The sequence below is a fragment of the Danio rerio genome, chromosome 20, assembly GCF_049306965.1.
Source record: "Danio rerio strain Tuebingen ecotype United States chromosome 20, GRCz12tu, whole genome shotgun sequence".
Lineage (NCBI taxonomy): Eukaryota > Metazoa > Chordata > Actinopteri > Cypriniformes > Danionidae > Danio > Danio rerio.
Window position 1 is genome coordinate 1,876,658 of NC_133195.1, and position 21,086 is coordinate 1,897,743.

The following is a 21,086-nucleotide window of genomic DNA, read 5'->3' on the forward strand; positions in this document are numbered from 1 at the left end:
AATAATATATAGTAATAATGTATGCTAATAAATATAAATGTATTATATTATATTTATTATTATATAATATAATATAGTATATACTGTATATATATACACACACACACACACACACACACATATATATATATATATATATATGTATATATATGTATATATATATATATATATATGTATATGTATGTGTGTGTGTGTGTGTGTGTGTATGTATGTGTATGTGTATATATATGTGTATATATATATGGTGCCTCTTGTTGAATTGCTGAATGCCTCCTCAATTGAAAGTCACATTAGACACAAGCATCTGCTAAATGACTAAATGTAAATGTAAGTTTAGTCAGGGGAATTATTAAAAAGGACATTAAAATCCAGCGTGTTTCCTGAAAACAATCTGCTTCTCAATCTTATTCCCCTAAAGGCCTGCTAAGATATTCCAGGGCCTCACGCTAGACTTTTTGACCTCAGAGAAGCGTACAGAAAAAGTGATTCAAAACAGCTTCTGCCTCTGCACTGAGTTTCCATTCAAGCAAAGCATATGCGAGAGGAGTAACATATCTGAAACCTCCGAGCACTTAGTATAGCACTTACAGTGGTCAGTGTGCCAATGAACCACTTTTAGTGCTATTTAGCACTTTCCTAGCAGTGTGAGACGTGTCTTTATATGTTCAGGGTTCCTGGTTTTGGTGAAAGCCTGGCAGCAGGATAATGCGCTGCGTCTGTCAACTAGTCTTTTAGTGAGCGTCAGTGAAAATCCCTCAGCAGTAATCGGTCCTGCTGGTAATGAATGCGTGCTTCTCTCTGTCTTTCTTACTCAGGATTAGACTTGAGCTATTTGTTTTAGATGCTAACATTGGAAACTTTAATGTGACTTCTTAATAGCTGATGGTCTGTTGAATTAGAAAATAACACTCATCGAGGTGGTGATGGAGACCAAAAACAGTGGTTGTTACACCTTAGGTGTGCATTATTTACCGTTAACTCAATCATTCATTCATTTATTCTGGCTTAGTCTCTATTTCAGAGGTCACCACAGCGTAATGAACCAAACACTATTCCAGCATATGTTTTACGCAGTGGATGCCCTTTCAGCTGCAACCCAGTACTGGGAAACTCCCATACTCTCTCACATCCACAAACACTCATTCACTATAGGCATTTTAGCTCATCCAATTCGCCTATAGTGCACGTCTTTGGACTGTGCGGGAACCGGAGCACCCGGAGGAAACCGGGGAGAACATGCAAATGAGTAGTATGTAACGAGTGCTTATTTGAGTTACTGTTGCCTTTCTATCAGCTGGAACCAGTCTGGCCAATCTCCTCTGACCATCAATAAGGCATTTGTGCCCACAGAACTGCCGCTCACTGCATATTTTCTCTTTGTCAGAGCATTCTCTGTAAACCCTAGAGATGGTTGTGCGTGAAAATCCCAGCAGATCAGCAGTTTCTGAAATACTCAGACCAGCCCGTCTGGCAGCAACAACCATGCCACGTTTAAAGCCACTTAAATCACCTTTGTTCTCCATTCTGATGCTCGGTTTGAACTGCAGCAGATCGTCTTGACCATGTCTGCATGCCTACATGCATTGAGTTGCTGCCATGTGATTGGCTGATTAGTAATGCTCATTAATGAGCAGTTGGACAGGTGTACCTAATAAAGTGGCCGGTATATGTGTAAATGAGTAATGGGACTTTGCATTAACAGAGTTTGCAGCAGATGTTTCCAACACATTGTAAAACATCTGAAATGTTGTTTTGCTCACTTCTGAATTTCTCAGCCGTCAGTCTGTCATCACAGTGCTTCAGTATTATTATTATTATTCTATTATTATTCCCTCCTGAACTGTCTTGAGCATCATATTTTTTCTAGCTGCTGCCCAAGTGTGTGGGAAAAGCACAACCCTGGCAACACTGTCCCCATGAGAAACAGAGGGCTAAAGTGCACAAAACGGTTGTCCCTTCCTTCTCCAGTACACACTTTTTGAAATTGTTAAGCGGACTTAATATTGAGCATGTCAACAAACACTACTGAAAGCCCCACAGAAACTCACACACACAAACACACACAGTGACTGGTGAGTGTCTGAACAGGATGTCCTGATGGTAATTTAACTCTGCTTATGTCCTGTTAATCTCTCATATTACACACTAAAGCGTCTGTCCTGCACTTATAATGAAATCAAAACAGAGAGATGTGTGTGTGTGTGTCAGCTCCAGCACAACCAGTGCAAGCCCGCTTTATAATAATAAACAAGTGTTGAAGAAAAGGAAGGAGAGGGGGAATAAAAGCACGTCCAATTGCAAATGACAAGAGTCATTATCCTCTATTAAGGAAGTCATTCGTCTTTAAGTGCCGTTCTGTGTTTCGTCGCCATGGAAACATAGCGATGTTTTGTACAGAATGACAGCAACAAAGGTGTGTGTGGAAGAAGACGCGCACACACACATACTTGTACAGCTGTCTTTTTGGGGACTTCTCACTGATGGGATGCTGTTTCTACTCTATTATATTCTTACATTCTTTATCTTTGTTTGAATATTTCTGTATTTTCTTTCTCCTCCCCCAACCCTACCGCTAAATCCAACCCCCACAGCAAACAGTCTGCACTTTTACACTTTCAAAATACTTCATTGTCCTCATGAGGACCAAAAAATGTCCCCACAAAGTCTAAATTGACTGGTATTGCTATATTTGTGGGGACATCAGGTCTTCCCTATAAATAAGGAATACAAGGCACACACACACACACACACACACACACACAAACAGCCTGTAAATCAAAATTTCAGCATACTTCATTCTATCCAATTTATTAGCTTTTTTCCTAATGGGGACCAAAAAATGTCCCCACAAGGTCAAACTTGACTGGCATCGCTATTTTTGTGGGGACATCTAGTCTTCCCAATAAATAAGGAATGCAAGGCACACACACACACACACACACAGACACACACACACACACACTTCCAATAGACGTAATGATGTTTCTACTGTGTAGACTGTATATGAAAATTTCAGCATACTTTATTCTGTCCAATTTATGAGCTTTCTTCCTTATGGGGACCAAAAATGTCCCCACATGATCAAAATGTACTTGTATTGCTATATTTGTGGGCACATCTGCTCTTCCCTATGAATAAGGAACACAAGGCACACACTAGAGGTCTGCATTCTGTCCAATTTATGAGCTTTATTCCTTATGGGGACCTAAAATGTCCCCACAAGGTCAATAGCTACTGATATTGCTATATTTGTGGGGACATCTGGTCTTTCTTTTAAATAAGGAATACAAAGTACACACACACACACACACACACACACACACACACACACACACACACACACACACACAGACTGTAAATCAAAATTTCAGCATACTTTATTCTTACCAATATATGTGAATAATTCCTTATGGGGACCAAAAAATGTCCCCACAAGGTCAAAATTAGCTGGTTTTGCTATATTTGTGGGGACATCTGCTCTTCCCTATGAACAAGGAATACAAGGCAGGCACACACACACACACACACACACACACTTCCCATAAACGCAATGAGGTTTCTACTGTGCAGAATGTATATCAAAATTTCAGCATACTTCACTCTGTCCAATTTATGAGCTTTATTCCTTATGGGGACCAAAAAATGTTCCCACAAGGTAAAAATGTACTGGTATTGCTATATTTGTGGGGACATCTGGTCTTCCCTATAAATAAGGAATACAAGGCACACAAACACACACACACACACACACACTTCCCATATAGACGTAATGATGTTTCTACTGTGCAGACTGTACATCAATATTTCACCATACTTCATTCTGTCCAATTTATGAGCTTAATTCCTTATGGGGACCAAATAATGTCCCCACAAGGTCAATATTTACTGTTATTGCTATACATTTAGTCCTTACAATGTAATTTAATACAAAACACAGCCTCCATAACTATCAGTTCAGTTTTCAGGTTTGATTCAGAGTATTTGTTGTTTTTCGATGTGGTTTTTCTCTTCTGGAGACTCGCTCTGCATTATTTCTTCCAAGCAGGGATTAGTTGGTGTGAGGTGAAACATTTGTAGGCCTGAATCGACAGCTCGGCTCGACTCTGTTCTCAGTGTGATCAGAAATGCGCAGAGCAGTGAGTGAGCGATGGAGAATTCATCTTTAGAAAGGCATGTCAGTGGACCTGCTCCTGACGCCCGGCGCCGCATGAAAGAATAATTAGTTTTGTCAAGCTGAATGAAGGATCAGGCGTATCAGGACATGAATGAAGAAGCAATGAGCGCTGATATCGATCCCTGACCCTGAGCTGCGTGTCCTTTTCTACAGCTCGGTTCCTTCCACACTCACACAAACGCATCTTTATAGTCATTGCTTCTTGGACTGATAGTTATGCTACTCCAAAAAATGCTGAGTTTTATCATTTTTTTATCCAACATTGAGTCGAATATGGACATTTGAATGAAAAAAAAAGTGTTTTAAAGGTTTAAAACTGAAGTGTTTTACATGTTAGTGCCTTTGTTTTAAGCAAATTTATGGCCCGTTTCCACCGAGTGGTACGGTACGGTACTGGTCGGTACGGGTCACCTTTATCAGGCTTGCGTTTCCACTGGTACCAATAGTACATTTTTGGTGGGCGAAGTGTGTGACAAAGTTTCAGTCGACTTTCTCACTCGAGGAAATCCCACTCAAAGTAAAACTGTACGGGTCATTCACATATTTCGCCCACCATTCAGGGAATTTGGGATGATCTGGCCCCCACCATTTGGGGAATTTGGGAGGATCTGGCGCGCCATTTGAGGGTTTGAGAGGGATGTGGCGCACGCCATTCGGAGGATTCATAGGAATCTGGCGCCCACCATTTGAGGAATTCAAAGGGATTTGGTACCCACCATTCAGAAAATTTGGGAGGATCTGGCATCCGCCTTTCGAGGAATGTGGAAGGATCTTGCGCCCACCCTTGGGGGAATTTGGGAGGATCTGGCACCCATCATTTGAGGCATTGAGAGGGATCTGGCACTCGCCATTCGGGAGATTCAGAGGTATCTGGCGCCTGCCATTCGGGGAATTCAAAGGGATCTGGCGCCTGCCATTTAAGGCATTGAGAGGAATCTGGCACTCGCCATTCGGGTGATTCAGAAGTATCTGGCGCTTGTCATTCAAGGGATTCAGCGGGATATGGCGCCTGTCATTCAGGTTATTCAGAGGGATCTTGTGCCTACCATTCAGGAAATTCAGAGGGTTTAATAGATCTAACGGTGGTGGTGTCGACTCAGGCATTTCTGGTGGCATCAACTTTGTTGACTACTGCTGGCGGTCGTTTTGTGAGTGGCAAGCCCCACAGCTGCCAAGTCTTGCTGTTGACTGCCCCCGCTTACCCCTGGTAAAATTCAGTACAGGCGGTGAAAACAATGGAAGCAATAAAACAAGGGTCAAGGCACAGTTAAACAAGACAAGACAAGACAAGTAGACTTGAGTTACAGGTTAAAAAGACTCAGCAAAGTGTGCGTGCAAGAGTGGTATATAAATAGTTTGTGTAATGAGTACTTGATTAGCTTCCAGTTGTGTGTGTACAACTGAGAGAACTGCGGAGAACTGGAACAGGTGTGTGTGAGTTGCATGACGGGATTTGTAGTTCATAATGTGTAGTCCAAGTGATGGTGATTGCGATCTGCAATTCTGGATTGCTAGTGATCGTAACAATGCTCCTCATGCGAATTATAACTGAGAACGCAAATACCATCATGACGTAATTGCTGATTACTTCTTATTTTAATGTTGTCCATCACCTAAAAGATTCAATAAACCTGTTATAAAAGAACAAAAAGCTGTTATTTAGACTCAGGGGTCAGAGCAAACCCTGGAGAGAAAGTCTGAGGATCTTACAGTATTGTTACACACAGTAAAACAGATGATGAATTGGTTTGTTAAGCTCCAGTTTAAAAACATCCAAGCTGTAAGCTGTTAAGGTTTCCTGGGAAAAATGCCCCTTGTTATGCTTAACAAATGTGCGCCATATTGAGCGTAATACCCGTTTGATTGTGGACGTTCCAGAGGCAGCTGCTGAGCTCAGATGTGTTCACGGCGAAAAGACTTTATCCCTGCAACTAAACAGCAGAGCTAGCTGTAGCATTCGGAGAATTTACTTTAACAAGCGCAGGGAGAGCCGGGCTGACTGTGAGGAAAAGGAGAACCCTGGTTTTTGTCTGAGAGCACATCTGGAGCAGCAGCTGGGACTGATTTCCTCAGATCAAGCCGACTGTGCATGCTCTTTTAGTGCATAAACACACTACAGAAACCCCAGCTCAATATTGATGACATCCACAATCAAACTGCGCTGTAAAAATGTTCATGTTCTCTCAACACAATTCGATTAACTTAATTGTTTTTTTTACAAATTTAAGTTTTAAATCTACATTGTAAAAGCACTATACAAATAAAGCTGAATTGAATTGTATTGAATTGAATAAGTGGGTTGAACATAAAACAATTGAGTTCCCCTCTAAAAATCAAAAAGTCCCTAATAACTAAACCCAACTACCCTCAAAACATGATTTTTGCATCTTGTTTAAACCACTTGAGCAGGTCCAGAAAATATTCCTTCTCTCTTGTGCTGTTGCTTTTATTTAGAGCGCGACTTAAATCAGCCTTTAGGCTTAGTCACACTCCTGTTGGTGTCATCAATCTGGCAACCTGTGTGTGTGTGTGTATTGAACCAGGAGTGCAATACCTAGTTCACCCACTGGGTGTCACACTTACATACTGCACCTTTAATGTAAGCGCGTAATATTTAAGACCTTTACTAAGAAAAACTTTGCAAACAGACTGCCCGAATTCAAGAGCCCAAGCAAAGGGAACGTGAATCACAACATTTGTAAATTCAAAATCCAAAACAGCTCATGTCAAGTCGATATCAGCTGTGCTGATGATTATTGGTCACACTTTAATTTAGTTTACAGGTCACACTATTAACAAACTATCAACTAAGACTTTTCGCTCAATAAACTGCTAATTAGCTGCTTATTAATAGTAAGGTAAGTAGGCGGTGTGTAAGATTAGGGATGTAGAATAAGCTCATGCTTTATAAGGGCTAATAAACAGATAATATTTTAATAATACACAGGTAATGAGTAGGATCTGCGCGCGCAGAATTCCACAGATTTTCCGGAGATTTTGTGCAGAATTCCGCAGATTTCTGCATTTTTTTTTAGCCCATTATTAATTCTGTTTATTTGCTTGAGTAAATGTGTTAATCTAAATTTATTCGATTTTTATTCAGTAATTTATTACTTTTTATTTAATAAATTAAGGTTTTAGTTATGATACTCCGCTGGATACTCCCAAAATAATTCCGCAGAAATCCGCAGATTTTTACCAAAATTCTCCTCAGAAACAGCAAAAAACGTCCGCAGATTTCGTCTGGCCCTGGTAGTGAGCCAGTATTAAATAGTGTGAATTGTTACTGAAGTATAATGTCCAGGCAGGCCTATTCATATTAATTCTATAAACTGCATGAAAAATATGAATGATGTTGTATTATACAGACTCTCTGAAGAGGATCTGAAGATGTTGCTCCATATATATCTGTCTATGTGAATCCTGGGAAATCACGAGAAGAGCTTTAATTACAGAAGTGAGGAAAAGCACAAAGCATGCAGGATCAGCTCTAGTTTCAGATCAGCCTCTGCTGTGCTGTTTTGATGAAGGATGCGTTTGATGACAGGGAGGTTTTGAAACAAGACGCATTAAATCTTTGAATTAGAGCCGCTTTCATGTCTGTCGTTACTGAAACGATCCTTTTGTTTCAACACATCATCCTCGGGTTTGCTCTAATCAGACTTTCCCCATGAATCATTTCAGCATGTTTGGCTTTAATCAGTAATCTTATTTTGAACTTTTAATGCAGACAAAAATGATGTATTGATTAATTTATGTGTGATTCCAGAACTGCTTTGCACACTTTACACAAAACAGTTTGAATAAAAACAGAAATTACATCAAGTTATCGCTAAAATAATGATGTTTGGAAGTGTATTCAGGGACATTTTGTCTTGAAAATATTTACTTAACCCCCCCACTATGCCTATTTCATTCTCATACACTCAGATTCAACTATTATGAAACTATTTGGTCTAATTTTCATGTTTTGTGTGTGTCTGCCAGAGCTGTTTTGTTCGGTTTCATCTTTAACTGTCTCTGTCTTTAACCGTGTGTGTGTGTGTGTGTGTGTGCGTGTGCAGGTCTTTTCCCAGCGGTGCTGAATCTGGCCTCCATGGCAGAGATCAAGACCAACGCCACATGTGGAGAAACAGGCCCAGAGATGTACTGCAAACTAGTGGAGCATGTGCCAGGACGTCCCGTCAAGAACCCTCAGTGTAGGACCTGCGATCTGAACAGCGATTATGATTACGGTAAACACACAAACACACATAAGCACGTTTGTTTTTGTGAAAAGTGGGGACATTACATAGGTTTCCATTCATTACATACTGTCCAAACCGTATATTGTATTGCCCTCACCCCACCCCTAAACCCAACCATCACAGGAGACTGTGTGCAGCTTTACTCTCTGATTAAACTCATCCTGTGGAATTTATAAGCTTTTTGAGAAATGAGCACATCACTAATCACCTCATATTTCACCTCCTTTTTGTAATACCTGTGTCATACACATGCCATTATACAGATTTGTGTCCTGATATGACACAAAAACACGTACACACACACCCGGAAGCCACTTCGCGTGACGTCACACTTAACAAGCGGATATCACTGTATATATTAAGGAAACCTACTGCTAAGTTTTACAGTTTTTTTTACTGTTAACATCAACATTGTGCACTACCTGACAAACTAAGTTTTAGGAACAACACATAACTTGACTTCTAGTTGATCATTTGGTATCAGAAGTGGCTTATATGAAAGGCAAATGCCTCTAGATTATGCTTATTTGAACCCATGCTTAATATGTTTATTTGAGATCATGCCTTGATTATTAATGATTTCATTAGGACAGTAAGATCTGACTCTGCTTAGACTAAAGTCTCATCACTGAACAGAAATAATGTCCAGTATAGAATATAAAGTCCTGCTGCAGTGGAGACAGAATGAATATTGTGTCTGACTCCATCATGAGCTTGGAGGACTGCATCCATACATCTCTGCACTGACTCACATCACTGATTAATAAAGTCATCTGGAATGAAGAAGAAAGCGTTCAGCAGGACTCCCAGAGTTCATTAAGACTCTTCGGATTCATCTTTCAACACCTCCTCCTCCATCTTACCCCAGACATGCTCAATAATGTTCATGTCTGGTGACTGGGCTGGCCAATCCTGGAGCAGCTTTGCTTTCAGGAGCTTTGAAGTGGAGGCTAAAGTATGAGGAGCGCTATCCTGCTGGAGAATTGTCCCTCTCCTGTGGTTTGTAATGTAATGGGCAGCACAGATGTCTTGATCCCTCAGGCTGTTGATGTTGATCATCCACTCTGCAGATCTCTCGCACGCCCCCATACTGGATGGAACTCCAAACCATGATTTCCCCTTCACCAAACTTGACTGATTTCTGTGAGAATCTTGGCTCCATGCTGGTTCCAGTAGGTCTTCTGCAGTATTAGTGATGATTGGGATGCAGATCAACAGATTGCTCATCGGGAAAATTCACCTTCTGCCACTTTTCACAATGATCAACTAGAAGTCAAGATATTATTTGTTGCTCTTACAGCTGGGATCCACAACAAGACTTTTGTCAGGTAGAGTAGTTCTCAGAATAAACAATGAATAGGTGTGTTGAAAGTGTATATTTGGTCTAGTGCGGACTATTAGTAATTTAGGAAAGTATCATCATCATCTCTTGTGATATCAAACACACACACACATATTTAAGCATTTATTTATACATGCAAATCATCTTCAGCGAGGCGTCTGTGGATTTGAGCAAATATATACGGTTCAGATGAAAAATAAATAAATAAATAAATAAAGATGTTCGACTAACAGAGGAATGAGTGTAAATGTCACAGATTGACCGCTCGGCTCTGAACAGAAGATACACTCTTCAAAGCTTCGCAGTGCTGCTGGAAACTAGAGCAGATGGTGTATGTTAATATTTTAAGTTTCGTATTATTTGTGATTTATTATTCATTAAATACAGAAGCCCTAGAGCGTGACATCACATCCTGTTGTCAATGTTGTTGTCAGTCTCAGTAATTTTCCTCTGTCTGACAGTCAGCGCCGCGTTCATATAGGTCATTTTCAGAGTGTTTTGGAGCAATGATTTCTGAGGGTCTGCGGTTATTATAATGTAGATGTGTGTGTTCTTGTACCATTCTCATGGTAGGTGTGATCAACATGTGTATAAGTATGACAGTCAGAATTAAGAGGGAAAGCTATTACTAAGCAGTGTTATTGTGTTATTAATATTGTCATCAGATAATAGTTTTTACTAAAAGTTTGATTTAAATGTTTACATTTTCCAATTTATTTATTTATATATTTATATATTTATTTATTTATTTGTTCATTTATTTTTTATTCATTTATTTTTATTCATTTATTTGTTCATTCATTCATTTATTTATTTTATTTTTTATTCATTCATTTATTTATTCATTCATTTATTTCTTATTTTTTATTTATTTATTTATTCATTTATTTTTTCATTTTTTTATTTTTTTATTTTATTTATTTATTTATTTATGTATTCATTTTTATACATTCATTCATTCATTCATTTATTCATTCATTTTGTTTTTGTTCATTTATTTATTCATTAATTCATTCGTTCATTTATTTATTTATTTTTATTTTTTTATTAATTTATTTATTTTTATTAATTTATTTGTATTCATTTATTTTTATTTTTTATACATTAATTAATTAATTAATTAATTTTATATGTATTTATTTATTTACTTGTGTATGTATTTATTTATTTATTTACTTATGTATTCATTCATTCATTCATTCATTTATTTATTCCTTTATTTATTTATTTATTTATTTATTTATTTATTTATTTATTCATTCATTCATTTATTTACCTATTTACTTATTTATTTACTTATGTATTTGTTTAGTTGTTTATATATTTATTTATTTATTTACTTACCCAATGGTGGATTGATAGTTTTAATTCAATTACATTTTTAACCCAATTTTTTAGGTTTTTCCATACTTTGCCCCATATTTGTGTTTAAATAACCCAGTATTTCTTAGAGTGTTTGAAACACCAGGGTAAACTACAGTATGGTAAATTAATTAATATTGTATAATGTATTTGAAGTAATCTAAAATTATATTATAAATTCTCTTCCATTTAATGGTAAAACATTTTAAATTCACTTATTTTTTATTTAATTAGTAGTTTAGAACATTACAATGCTATTACGCGAGTACGAAGCTGGGTTATTTTAACCCACTTTTTACTAAAATATGGATGAACCCGACTGTTGTGTTAAAGTTGTAAATTTAATCAAGTTAAAACATTTCAATTTATGGTTGCAATCCAAAAATTAAAAATATGGACAAACCAAATGTTGGATTAATAGTTTCAATAAAATTAAAATTTTTCCCCCAATTTGGGTTTAAATAACCCAAGTGTTTGGTCCACTAGGATAAACTATATTAAATAAATAAATCTTGTATAACTCTGTTTCATTTAATTTTTAAAAATATTAAAAATTTTCATTATTTTTATAATTTTATTATTTAAAACATTATTACTTGAGTAAAAAGCTGGGTTATTTTAACCCCTTTTTAAGTAAAATATGAACAAACCTGACTGTTGTGTTAAAGTTACCCAAAAGAGTTGACAGCATAACATTGTAAGGCAACTTGCTGCAAGGCTTTTTGAGTATACTCATTGTAATTGTTGACCAAATATGGTCAAACCCAATACTGGATTATTAGTTTAAATTGAGTTACGTTTTTAACCCAGTGGTTGGGTTTGTCTATATTTGACCCAATGTTGGGTTAAAATTAACCAAGCATCTTTTATATAGAGATCTTAATTTTTGGGTCACTTGAACATGAGCCCGAGATGTTCTGTGCGTTCGATTCCGACACATTCATCAAAGCAGCTCTTTCAGGTGTGGAGTGTTTTATTTATTTTTAATGTGTACAAGTCATTTCAAAGGTCTTAATAAAGCATGGGTGCTGAGACACTTGAGTTCAGCTGTCAACAGAGGAGCGACACACATACTCACATTAATGAGTCACACACACACACAGACACAGAGCGCTGCACCCGAGAGTCACCCACACACTCCGAGCCAGAGAGTGATTAATATAACATGTAATTAGAGAAAATTAGAGAAAGAGAGAGAGCGATGTGACTTAACCAGCGGGGGAGTTCTTTTAAATGAAACCTAGATCTCGCTCATAAATTAGCAAAGAATATATGCAGTCAAATAAATGATTAAGTGGACAACTTTAATCATCTTTGCTTGATTAAGAATCCGCCTGTAAAGAAGGATTGGAGTTTAGAACTCGTCTAGTTTGCTTTCATACACTTTTGAGTATTCGAGCGCTTATAAAACTCATCCCTCATTAGAGCAGATAGCTTTATTTCAAAAGAGGCTTGTTTTATTCAGCCGGCGAAGGTGAAAGCCGGTAGAGACAGGTTATTAGGCGCCGTCGTTGTTTAATACGAGATGTTCTAGTGCTTTTATGAAGGACTCAAGCCAGGGGGAATCAAATCTCACAGGATCTGCGCAGTTGATGCTCCTCAGCGGTCCAAAAGCACCACTTATTCAAATGAAATTAAGCTTACATTCAGATAGGAGAGCGTTAACTACTCTTAAAGGCTGATTTTTTTGGCAGAAAGATGGCTATATTTGAGTCAGTCAGCAGACGGATCTGCTATTTTCACGATGGGTCTCTTCTGGAGTAGATCATTTGATGAACTCTTCCTCATCAGACGCTGTGATTTATTAATTTTCACTCAGACCATCTCACAGTTCAGTTTAGACGAGTGTGATTGCATCGTTAGCGATTCAACTTCAAAATGATGTTTTCTTGGTCTGCGTGCTCGAACATCTAAACACGGTATATAAGCCGTGGGAGAGAGGTTTATATTTCATGCCAGGTTATTAGCGTTATGTTTACAGATAGCATATCTTTAATGTTTACTACCTCTACTTCCAATGAAGAAATGAAATTTAACAGGCATCACGCTTGACCAAATCACAGTGACAAGTATTTTCTTAAAGGGTAACAAAAAAGAATTTTTTTTAATGATTAAGCTTTTAATTATTTAACCACTAATAAAGTTATCTGATATTAGGTCTGCAAAACGGATAGCTATTAAATAAAAATCTTCAAATGCTGAATGTCTTAACACTAGTGTACTAGACTGTGTGCTGGGCTACCTTGCCGAATGGCGTAACTATAGATTACTAGACTATATGTGTCTGGGCTACCTTGCTGAAAGGCATATCTCTAGTTTTCTGTATTATGTGTGCCTGGGCTACTTTGCCGAATGGCATAACTCTAGAGTACTAGACTATGTGTGCCTGGGCTACCTTGCCGAATGGCCTATCTCCAGTTTTCTACACTATGTGTGCCTGGGCTACCTTGCCGAATGGCGTAACTATAGATTACTAGACTATATGTGTCTGGGCTACCTTGCCGAATGGCGTATCTCTAGTTTTCTACACTATGTGTGCCTGGGCTACTTTGCCGAATGGCATAACTCTAGAGTACTAGACTATGTGTGCCTGGGCTACCTTGCCGAATGGCATAACTGTAGAGTATAGACTATATGTGTCTGGGCTACCTTGTCGAATGGCTTAACTTTAGTTTTCTGGACTGCTGACTGTGCCTTTTGTGTGTGTGTGTGTAGAGCGGCATCCTATTGAGTTCGCCATCGATGGCACAAACAGATGGTGGCAGAGCCCAAGCATCATGAACGGGATGGACTTGCATCACGTCACTGTCACTCTGGACCTGCAGCAGGTAAAACCACAAAAACTTCAACCTACAGTGGAATCATTCACACCAACAGACTGACCATTTTGTGTATTTTTAAATCTCTGGAATACCTTGCTTAATGACAAAATTCTAGTGTACTAGACTATGTGTGTCTGGGTTACACTTCAGAATAGCTCAACTCTAGTGTTCTAGGCTATGTGAGTCTGGGTCACCTTGCCGTATGGCGTAACTTTAGGGTACTAGACTGTGTGTCTAAGTTACCTTGCAGAGTGGCTAACTCTAGTGTTCTTGGTTATGTGTGCCTGGGCTACCTTGCCCAATGGCGCAACACTAGTGTACTAGACCAGTGGTTCTCAAAGTGGGGGTCGGGACCCCCCGAGGGGTCGCGGGGCAATGAAAGGGGGTCGCCTGGTGATTTCCAAAAATCTATTTATTTTTATTAAACCATAAGAATTAACATATTTTATTCATAACTATACTGAAAATAAGAATAGTCGTTTATAGTTACTATATACTATATAGTTACTATAGTAGCTTATAGTTACTAGTTCTATTGGATTGCGACCCCTGGGGTAACATTATATTAAAGGCAGCAATAGCGTCAGATGCATTTTGATTTTATAACATCAGGTTATACTTTCTGGCACATTTAAAGCACTGACACAAATTTAATTGGTGTGTCTGCGTCATTGCATGCAAGGTTTCTGTATTTATAACCACCTCAGAGGATATTGGGGCTCGCGAGTCACTGGCATTGTTATTTTGGGGGTCGCGGGCTGAAAAGTTTGGGAACCCCTGTACTAGACTATATGTATCCGAGTTACCTCGCTGAATAGCTTACCTCTATTGTTCTAGGCTATGTGTGCCTGGGCTACCTTGCCGAATGGGGTAACTCTAGTGTACTTGCCTATGTGTTTCTGGGTTACCTTGCAGAATGTCCTAACTCTACTCTTCTAGGCTATGTGTGCCTGGGCTACCTTGCAGAATGACTTAATTCTAGTGTACTTGCCTATGTGTGCCTGGGCTACCTTGCCAAATGGCATAACTCTAGTGTACTAAACTGTGCACCCTATATCATTCATACAGACTTTACACTTACCACATCAACAGACTGACCATCTTATGTATTGTTAAAAGCTCTGGGATACCTTGCCGAAGGACTTAACTGTACTTGACTAGACTATGCGTGTTTGGGTTACCTCGCAGAATGGCTTGGCTCTAGTGCTCTAGGCTATGTGTGCCTAGGCTACCTTGCCGATTGGCGTAATTCTAGGGTACTAGACTATGTGTGTCTGGGTACCTTGCAGAATGGCTAGTTTCCTAGGCTATCCGTACCTGGGCTACCTTGCCGAATGACATAACTCTAGTGTACTAGACTATGTCTGCCTGGGCTACCTTGCCGGATGGCTTAACGCTTGTGGACTAGACTGTGCACACTACATCATTGACACAGACTCTACGCTCATCACATCAACAGACTGACCATCTTGTCTATCTGGCATACCTTGCCAAAGGACTTGACTTTAGTGTACTAGACTATGTGTGTCTGGGTTACCTCACAGAATGGCTTAACTCTAGTCTACTAGACTACGTGTGTCTGGGTTACCTTGCTGAATGGCTTAACGGTAGTTTACTAGACTGTGTGCGAGCTTCCGCATGGGAGTCGGTTGCTCTACCAAGGAGGCTAGAGACCTTTAGCGCCTGTCGCAAGAGCACCTTTAGAGGTCAGGGGAGTGGGGTTTACCTGCACAGCACATACTAACTGGCCTCTGTTACATGTGCACCCAGGGCCGGCGCGTCCATAGAGGCAACCAAGGTGGCCGCTTAGGGCGGCAAAATAGAGAGGGTGGTGTCTCCGACACTACCTTCACCACGCGCGCCCTCAGTTTTATCCGCATCTAGTGCGGTAGAATAGAGAGGGCGGCGTCCCCGACAATACCCTCACCACCCCCGTCCTCAATTATATCCGAGCCTAGGATGGCAGAATAGCAAGGGCGGCGTCCGCGACGCCAAACCCTCAACCGCCCCTCAACCGCCCCATTTCCCCCCCCCCCCTCGCTCACCCCCCCTTTTTTTAACTTTAGGGTTGCGGGTGGCGTGACCATCCTTTGCCTAGAGCTGCAGTTCAGCTTGCTCGAGCCCTGTGTGCACCCTACATCATTCACACAGACTTTATGCACATCACACCAATTCATACCATTCAGTAGGGGGAAAATACAGGGGGAAAATACACAAAGTTAGCAAAAACTACCAAGAGAGAACATTGCTCTGTTTATTTTAAGCATGCTGATGTTCTGCTGTCTGCTGTTTTAAATGCTTGACTTCCTTGAAGCAGGTTTGACTCTGATTGGTTATTTTGGTTGTTTACCATCTGAAAAAAAGTAGTGATAATAACAATATTGATCCCCTGTGACATATTCATAACAGTTTAAATGTAGACCAGGGGGTCTCAATCCTGGGCCTTTCTTTACATCTAGCTTGATCCAGGACGTGTTCGTGGATCAGTGTCTGTATTGATCCTGGAACAACATTGCAATCAGCCAATCTTAATTAAGGGACGAGTTTATGCTAAATTTAGGCTTACACTTAAGGTTACATACTTCTACATGGTTGACTATTTTTCCCTATTGATTTTGGGAATGATTTACAGTTAGGGTTAGCTCTAGGGGTAGGGATTAGGTATGGATTACATTTACCAACAAATTGATGTTCCAGGATCAACATAGATGTTAATCTTCCCTACATAGTGTTCGCTCCTTTGTACCCCCTGGCCCTTACACAGAGGAAATTGCCTGAACTTGAATCTACTTCATTTAAAACAGAAGATATGCACTACAGTATTTGCAGCATCTTCTGACGAAACCTATTCCAGAAGTGTGAAAGGTTATATAAATGTAATTATGAGATTTGCATAAAGTCACGTCTTGCACACCTTTGAAATGAGCATGCTTCTTCTGAACTGGAATCAAGGCAGAAGATCCAGTGATGTCCACTTTGCAGGGCACTTACTTTTGAATGTAACAAACCTTTGAAGTGGTAAGACAAGTGCTGTGTCTGAAATCCTCCCTCTATTTCCTACATTAGTCCACTAATATGGTCCACTTCTGTCATTAATTTTCCTTCAGCCTACTTCCTTATTCATCAGGGGTCACCACAGCGGAATGAACCACCAACTATTCCATATTCCAGCATATGTTTACACAATGGATGCCCTTCCAGCCGCAACCCAGTACTGGAAAACACCCATACACACTCATTCACTTATACACTATGACCAATATAGTTAATCAAATTAACCTATATGTGTTTGGACCAACACAATCTCACAGCAATTCGTAACTTGATTTGATTTGTTGATTTGTTGATTTGATCAATTTGTAACTTTGATTTAGTGGCTAATTCGTGTGAATTCGTACGATCTAATTCGTACAATTTAGTATGACTTGCTCATCCCCAATGACGGTTGGGTTTAGGGGTGTGGTTAGGTGCCACGCCTCCTTTTTAAAATCGTAAAATTTTGTACGACTTAACTCGTACGAATTCGTACGAATTAGCCACTAAACTGGCAAAACGTAAAAAATATTTACGTTTTCTCGTGGGATCAGGCTGGTTTGGACTGTGGGGGAAATCTAAGCACCAGGAGGAAACCCACACCAACACAGGGAGAACATGCAAACTCCATACAGAAATGCCAACTGGCCCAGCTGGGACTTGAAGCAGCGACCTACTTGCTGTGAGGCGACAGTGCTAACCACTGAGCCAGCATCATTTCACAGTGCACAGGTAAAGAGCTCTGCAAACCCACTTCTCATTCCAGCAGCGAGGTGTTCCTCTATTGAAATGAGTTTGAAAATGAAGATAACTCATTGTTGAGCGCTGTGCAAAAAGCCTTTTGCTAAAATAAAAGCACTGACGGCAGTCAGGTTAGAGAGAATTGATGAAATAAAATCAGATGCCTTCTATTTTCCGACACCTTTTGAATGTGTGTGGGGGGGGAGAAAGGTCTCCAGCTCTGTGATGAGCATCTGAAGTCTTCAAATTCCTGCACAGAAAAGACTCTTTATTCAGCCTCTGTGTGCTGCTGCTCGACTTCCCCACTTGCATATGTCTCTCTCTCTGTGTGTGTGTGGGTGTGTGTGTGTGTGTGTGTGTGTGTGTGTATAGCAATGTATGTCCATGCATTTGTGTTTTGTGTGTGGGTCTCTGTGTGTTGTTTGTGTGTGATTGTGTGTTGGTGTGTGTGTGTGTGCATGCTTGCATGTTTGTGTGCGTGTGTGTGTGTGTTAGTTGTTCATGCATGTGTGTGAGTATGCATATTGTGTTTCCATGCATCTGTGTGTGTGTGTGTGTGCGTGTTTGCAATTTGTGCATGCTTGTGTGTTTGTGTAAGTGTGTGCCTGTGCCTGCATGTTTTTGTGCATGTGTGTGTCAGATTGAGTGTGTATGTGCGCGCACGTGTGTGTGTGTGTGCTTGCATGTTTGTGTGCATGTGTGAGTGTTGTATTTGCATGTGGTAGTTGTGTGTGTGTGTGTGTGTGTGTGTGTGTGTGTGTGTGTGTGTGTTTGTGTTCATGCCTGTCTTTATTTGATGTGTGTCCATGCATTTGTGTTGTGTGTGCGTGTGTGTGTATGCGTTTGTTTGTTTGTGTGTGTGTCTGTATGCTTGCATGTTTGTGTGTGTATGTGTTGTGTCAATGCATTTGTGTGTGTGTGTGTGTGTGTATGTTTGTGTTAGTGTGTGCCTGTTTGTTTGCATGCCTCTGTGCATGTGTGTGTTTGACTGAGTGTGTATGTCCATGTGTGGATGTCTGTGTGTGTGTGTGTGTGTCTGCACATTTCTTTGTGCATGTGCACGTGTATGTATGTTGTGTATGTATGTTGTGCTGTGTGTGTGTGCGCGCGCATGTGTGTTTGCGCACAAGTTGTGTGTGTGAATGTGTGTTAGTTGTGAGTCTGCACTTGTTTGTTTGTTAGTGTGTGTGTCTGAGGGAGTGTTTGTGTGTACATATGTGCATGTGTGCGTGTGTGTGTGTGTTGTGTGTGCAAGTGTTAGCTGTGTGGATGTCTGTGCGTTGTGTGTGTACGTGTCTGCATTTGGTTGTGTGTGTGTGTGTGTGTGTGTGTGTGTACGCGCAAGTGTGTGTGTTTGTTTGTGTATATGTGTATGCATGAGTGACTGTGTGCTTGCATGTTTGTGTGTATGTGTGCATGTTTTTGGTGTTTGTGCATGCATGTGTGTGTGCATGTTTCTGCGTGTTTATGTGTGTGTTGTGTTGTGTTGTGTGTGTGTGTGTGTGTGTGTACAGAAGTGTCATTGCAGTGAAATACAGTGAGTTTCAGTAGTGTGTGGGCAGAAACTCCATCAGCTCTTATTAGTTTCTGATCTGAGGTCAGTGATGCCCAACTGAGGAAATTACACAAACACCTACAGACACACAATTAATGCTGTCAAGATCTGACACTGACAGGGTGCAGGCAGGCCGCGCACAATCAAAAGTGACGTGCAAATGAATAGATGAGAGGCGAAGACCAGAACAAAAACACACAAACCAAGAGAAGCTCAGAGCACTGAGAGTGAGGAATTAACCAGTGGGAAAATTAGTCAGTTCCAGCATGACGCTGTAGGATTTATTTGTTTTGTGTCCTTTGTGTGTGTGTGTGTGTGTGTGTGTGTGTGTGTGTCTGTGTTTATTAAACTTTTTTGTAAAGTTCTATTCACATTCATAGTATCATATATGTGTAATCCACAATTCACATACAAAGCAGCTATCTGAAATTGAACGTTGCTGATTTTGCGAGAGGGTGCTTGAGCCATTTGAGGAGAGCTGAGCTCCAGCGAGGGGGAGCATGAGCTGTCGCTCCTCCTCCTGTAAGCTGTTTTAATGCATACACCAACCCCACCCCTAACCCTACCCCCAGTGACATCACTCGTAGAAGAAGTGCAAAAAAGGTGGAGCTCAAGCTTAAGCTCCCCCTCGCTGGAGCTCAGCTCTCCTCAAATGGCTCTGCAGCGAGCACCACTTGGATTTTGCTGCAGTTTTGGTGAGCAGAAAATATTTTGTTTAAAAAATGAAAGACGAACTTTGTGGTTGATGGTTCCTCAAATCCTCGTTACTCAGTCAGTTTCATATTAAAAAAGTCAAAAAAGTAAATTGCATGTTCTGCATTTTCTTTGCGCTATGGCACTGGATGTGTTATTATCAATGTGTGCCTGGGCTACCTTGCTGAATGTCTTAAGATTCAAGTTCTAGACTAATGCCTAGTTCAGACTGTGTGATTTTAGCCCTGATTTTGGCTCGCCGACAGGTTTTGAGAAATCGCCGACAAATGCAAACACAGTATGAACTATCAAAGACGCGTTCTGAGAGAATCGCCGATGAGTCGCCGATGCCTCTGAGATATTTGGCGTGCTGAATATCTGGAGCTGTCGGCGATTCAAATCATGTTGTGTGAATTGAGTTTTAACTGAAAATAACATCAGCGATCGCCTACAGCCAATGAGAGAGCGGCATTCACTTGCGTGTGTGTGTGTGTGTGTGTATACCTGCTGCAGGTCAGCGGGAGGCTGGGGGAGAAGTCAAAAGCGCTCATTTTTGGTTTATTTGGACCCACGAAATGGAGGGAAAACTAGTGGAGGTTTGACAGGACTCAGGAGCACCCGTGTCTGTTTGACGTTTCATACAGAAAGAAATGAGTTTATTATCAACGTTGAGGAGAAATGGCTAATTCTCTTTAAACCCAGGTGAGCAAACATGGACATGTTCTACCCCATTAAAGGCTTCTTTCTCATTATGTCGTTAATAGCAAAAGAGATACGACGTGTTTTTGGCTGTGAGACGTAGTTTGGATGAAGTTGTCGGCGATTCTTCCTATAGTATAGTCATGCAATGTGAAACCCCCTGTCACCGATCCATCTTGCAGTGTAAACAAAGCAGCGACGAAACGCTAGCCCAGATAGTCATGCAGTGTGAAAACATCTGTGACACGACTGCTTTCAAAATCATGCAGTCTGAACTCGGCATAAGTGTGGCTTGGGTACCTTACTAAATATCTTAAGACTAGTGTTCTAGACTATGAATGCCTGAGCTACCTTGCTGAATATCTTAAGACAAGTGTTTTAGACTTTGTGTGCCTTGGTGACCTTGCTGAATGTCTTA

The 21,086-nt window shown here is 40.2% G+C and overlaps 1 protein-coding gene across 7 annotated transcripts in view; it reads left to right on the top strand.

Annotated features, from left to right (window-relative positions):
- Positions 1-21,086, top strand: part of lama2 (laminin, alpha 2) — a 389,595-nt gene that overhangs the window by 30,330 nt on the left and 338,179 nt on the right. For all 7 annotated transcript variants that reach the window (XR_012395331.1, XM_073932092.1, XM_073932093.1 and 4 more), the window contains 2 exon segments: positions 8,239-8,409; positions 13,841-13,953. Coding sequence is in view for 6 of the 7 variants with exons in the window: in XM_073932092.1 (XP_073788193.1) it covers positions 8,239-8,409; positions 13,841-13,953 (284 nt within the window). In the remaining variant the exon portion in view is untranslated.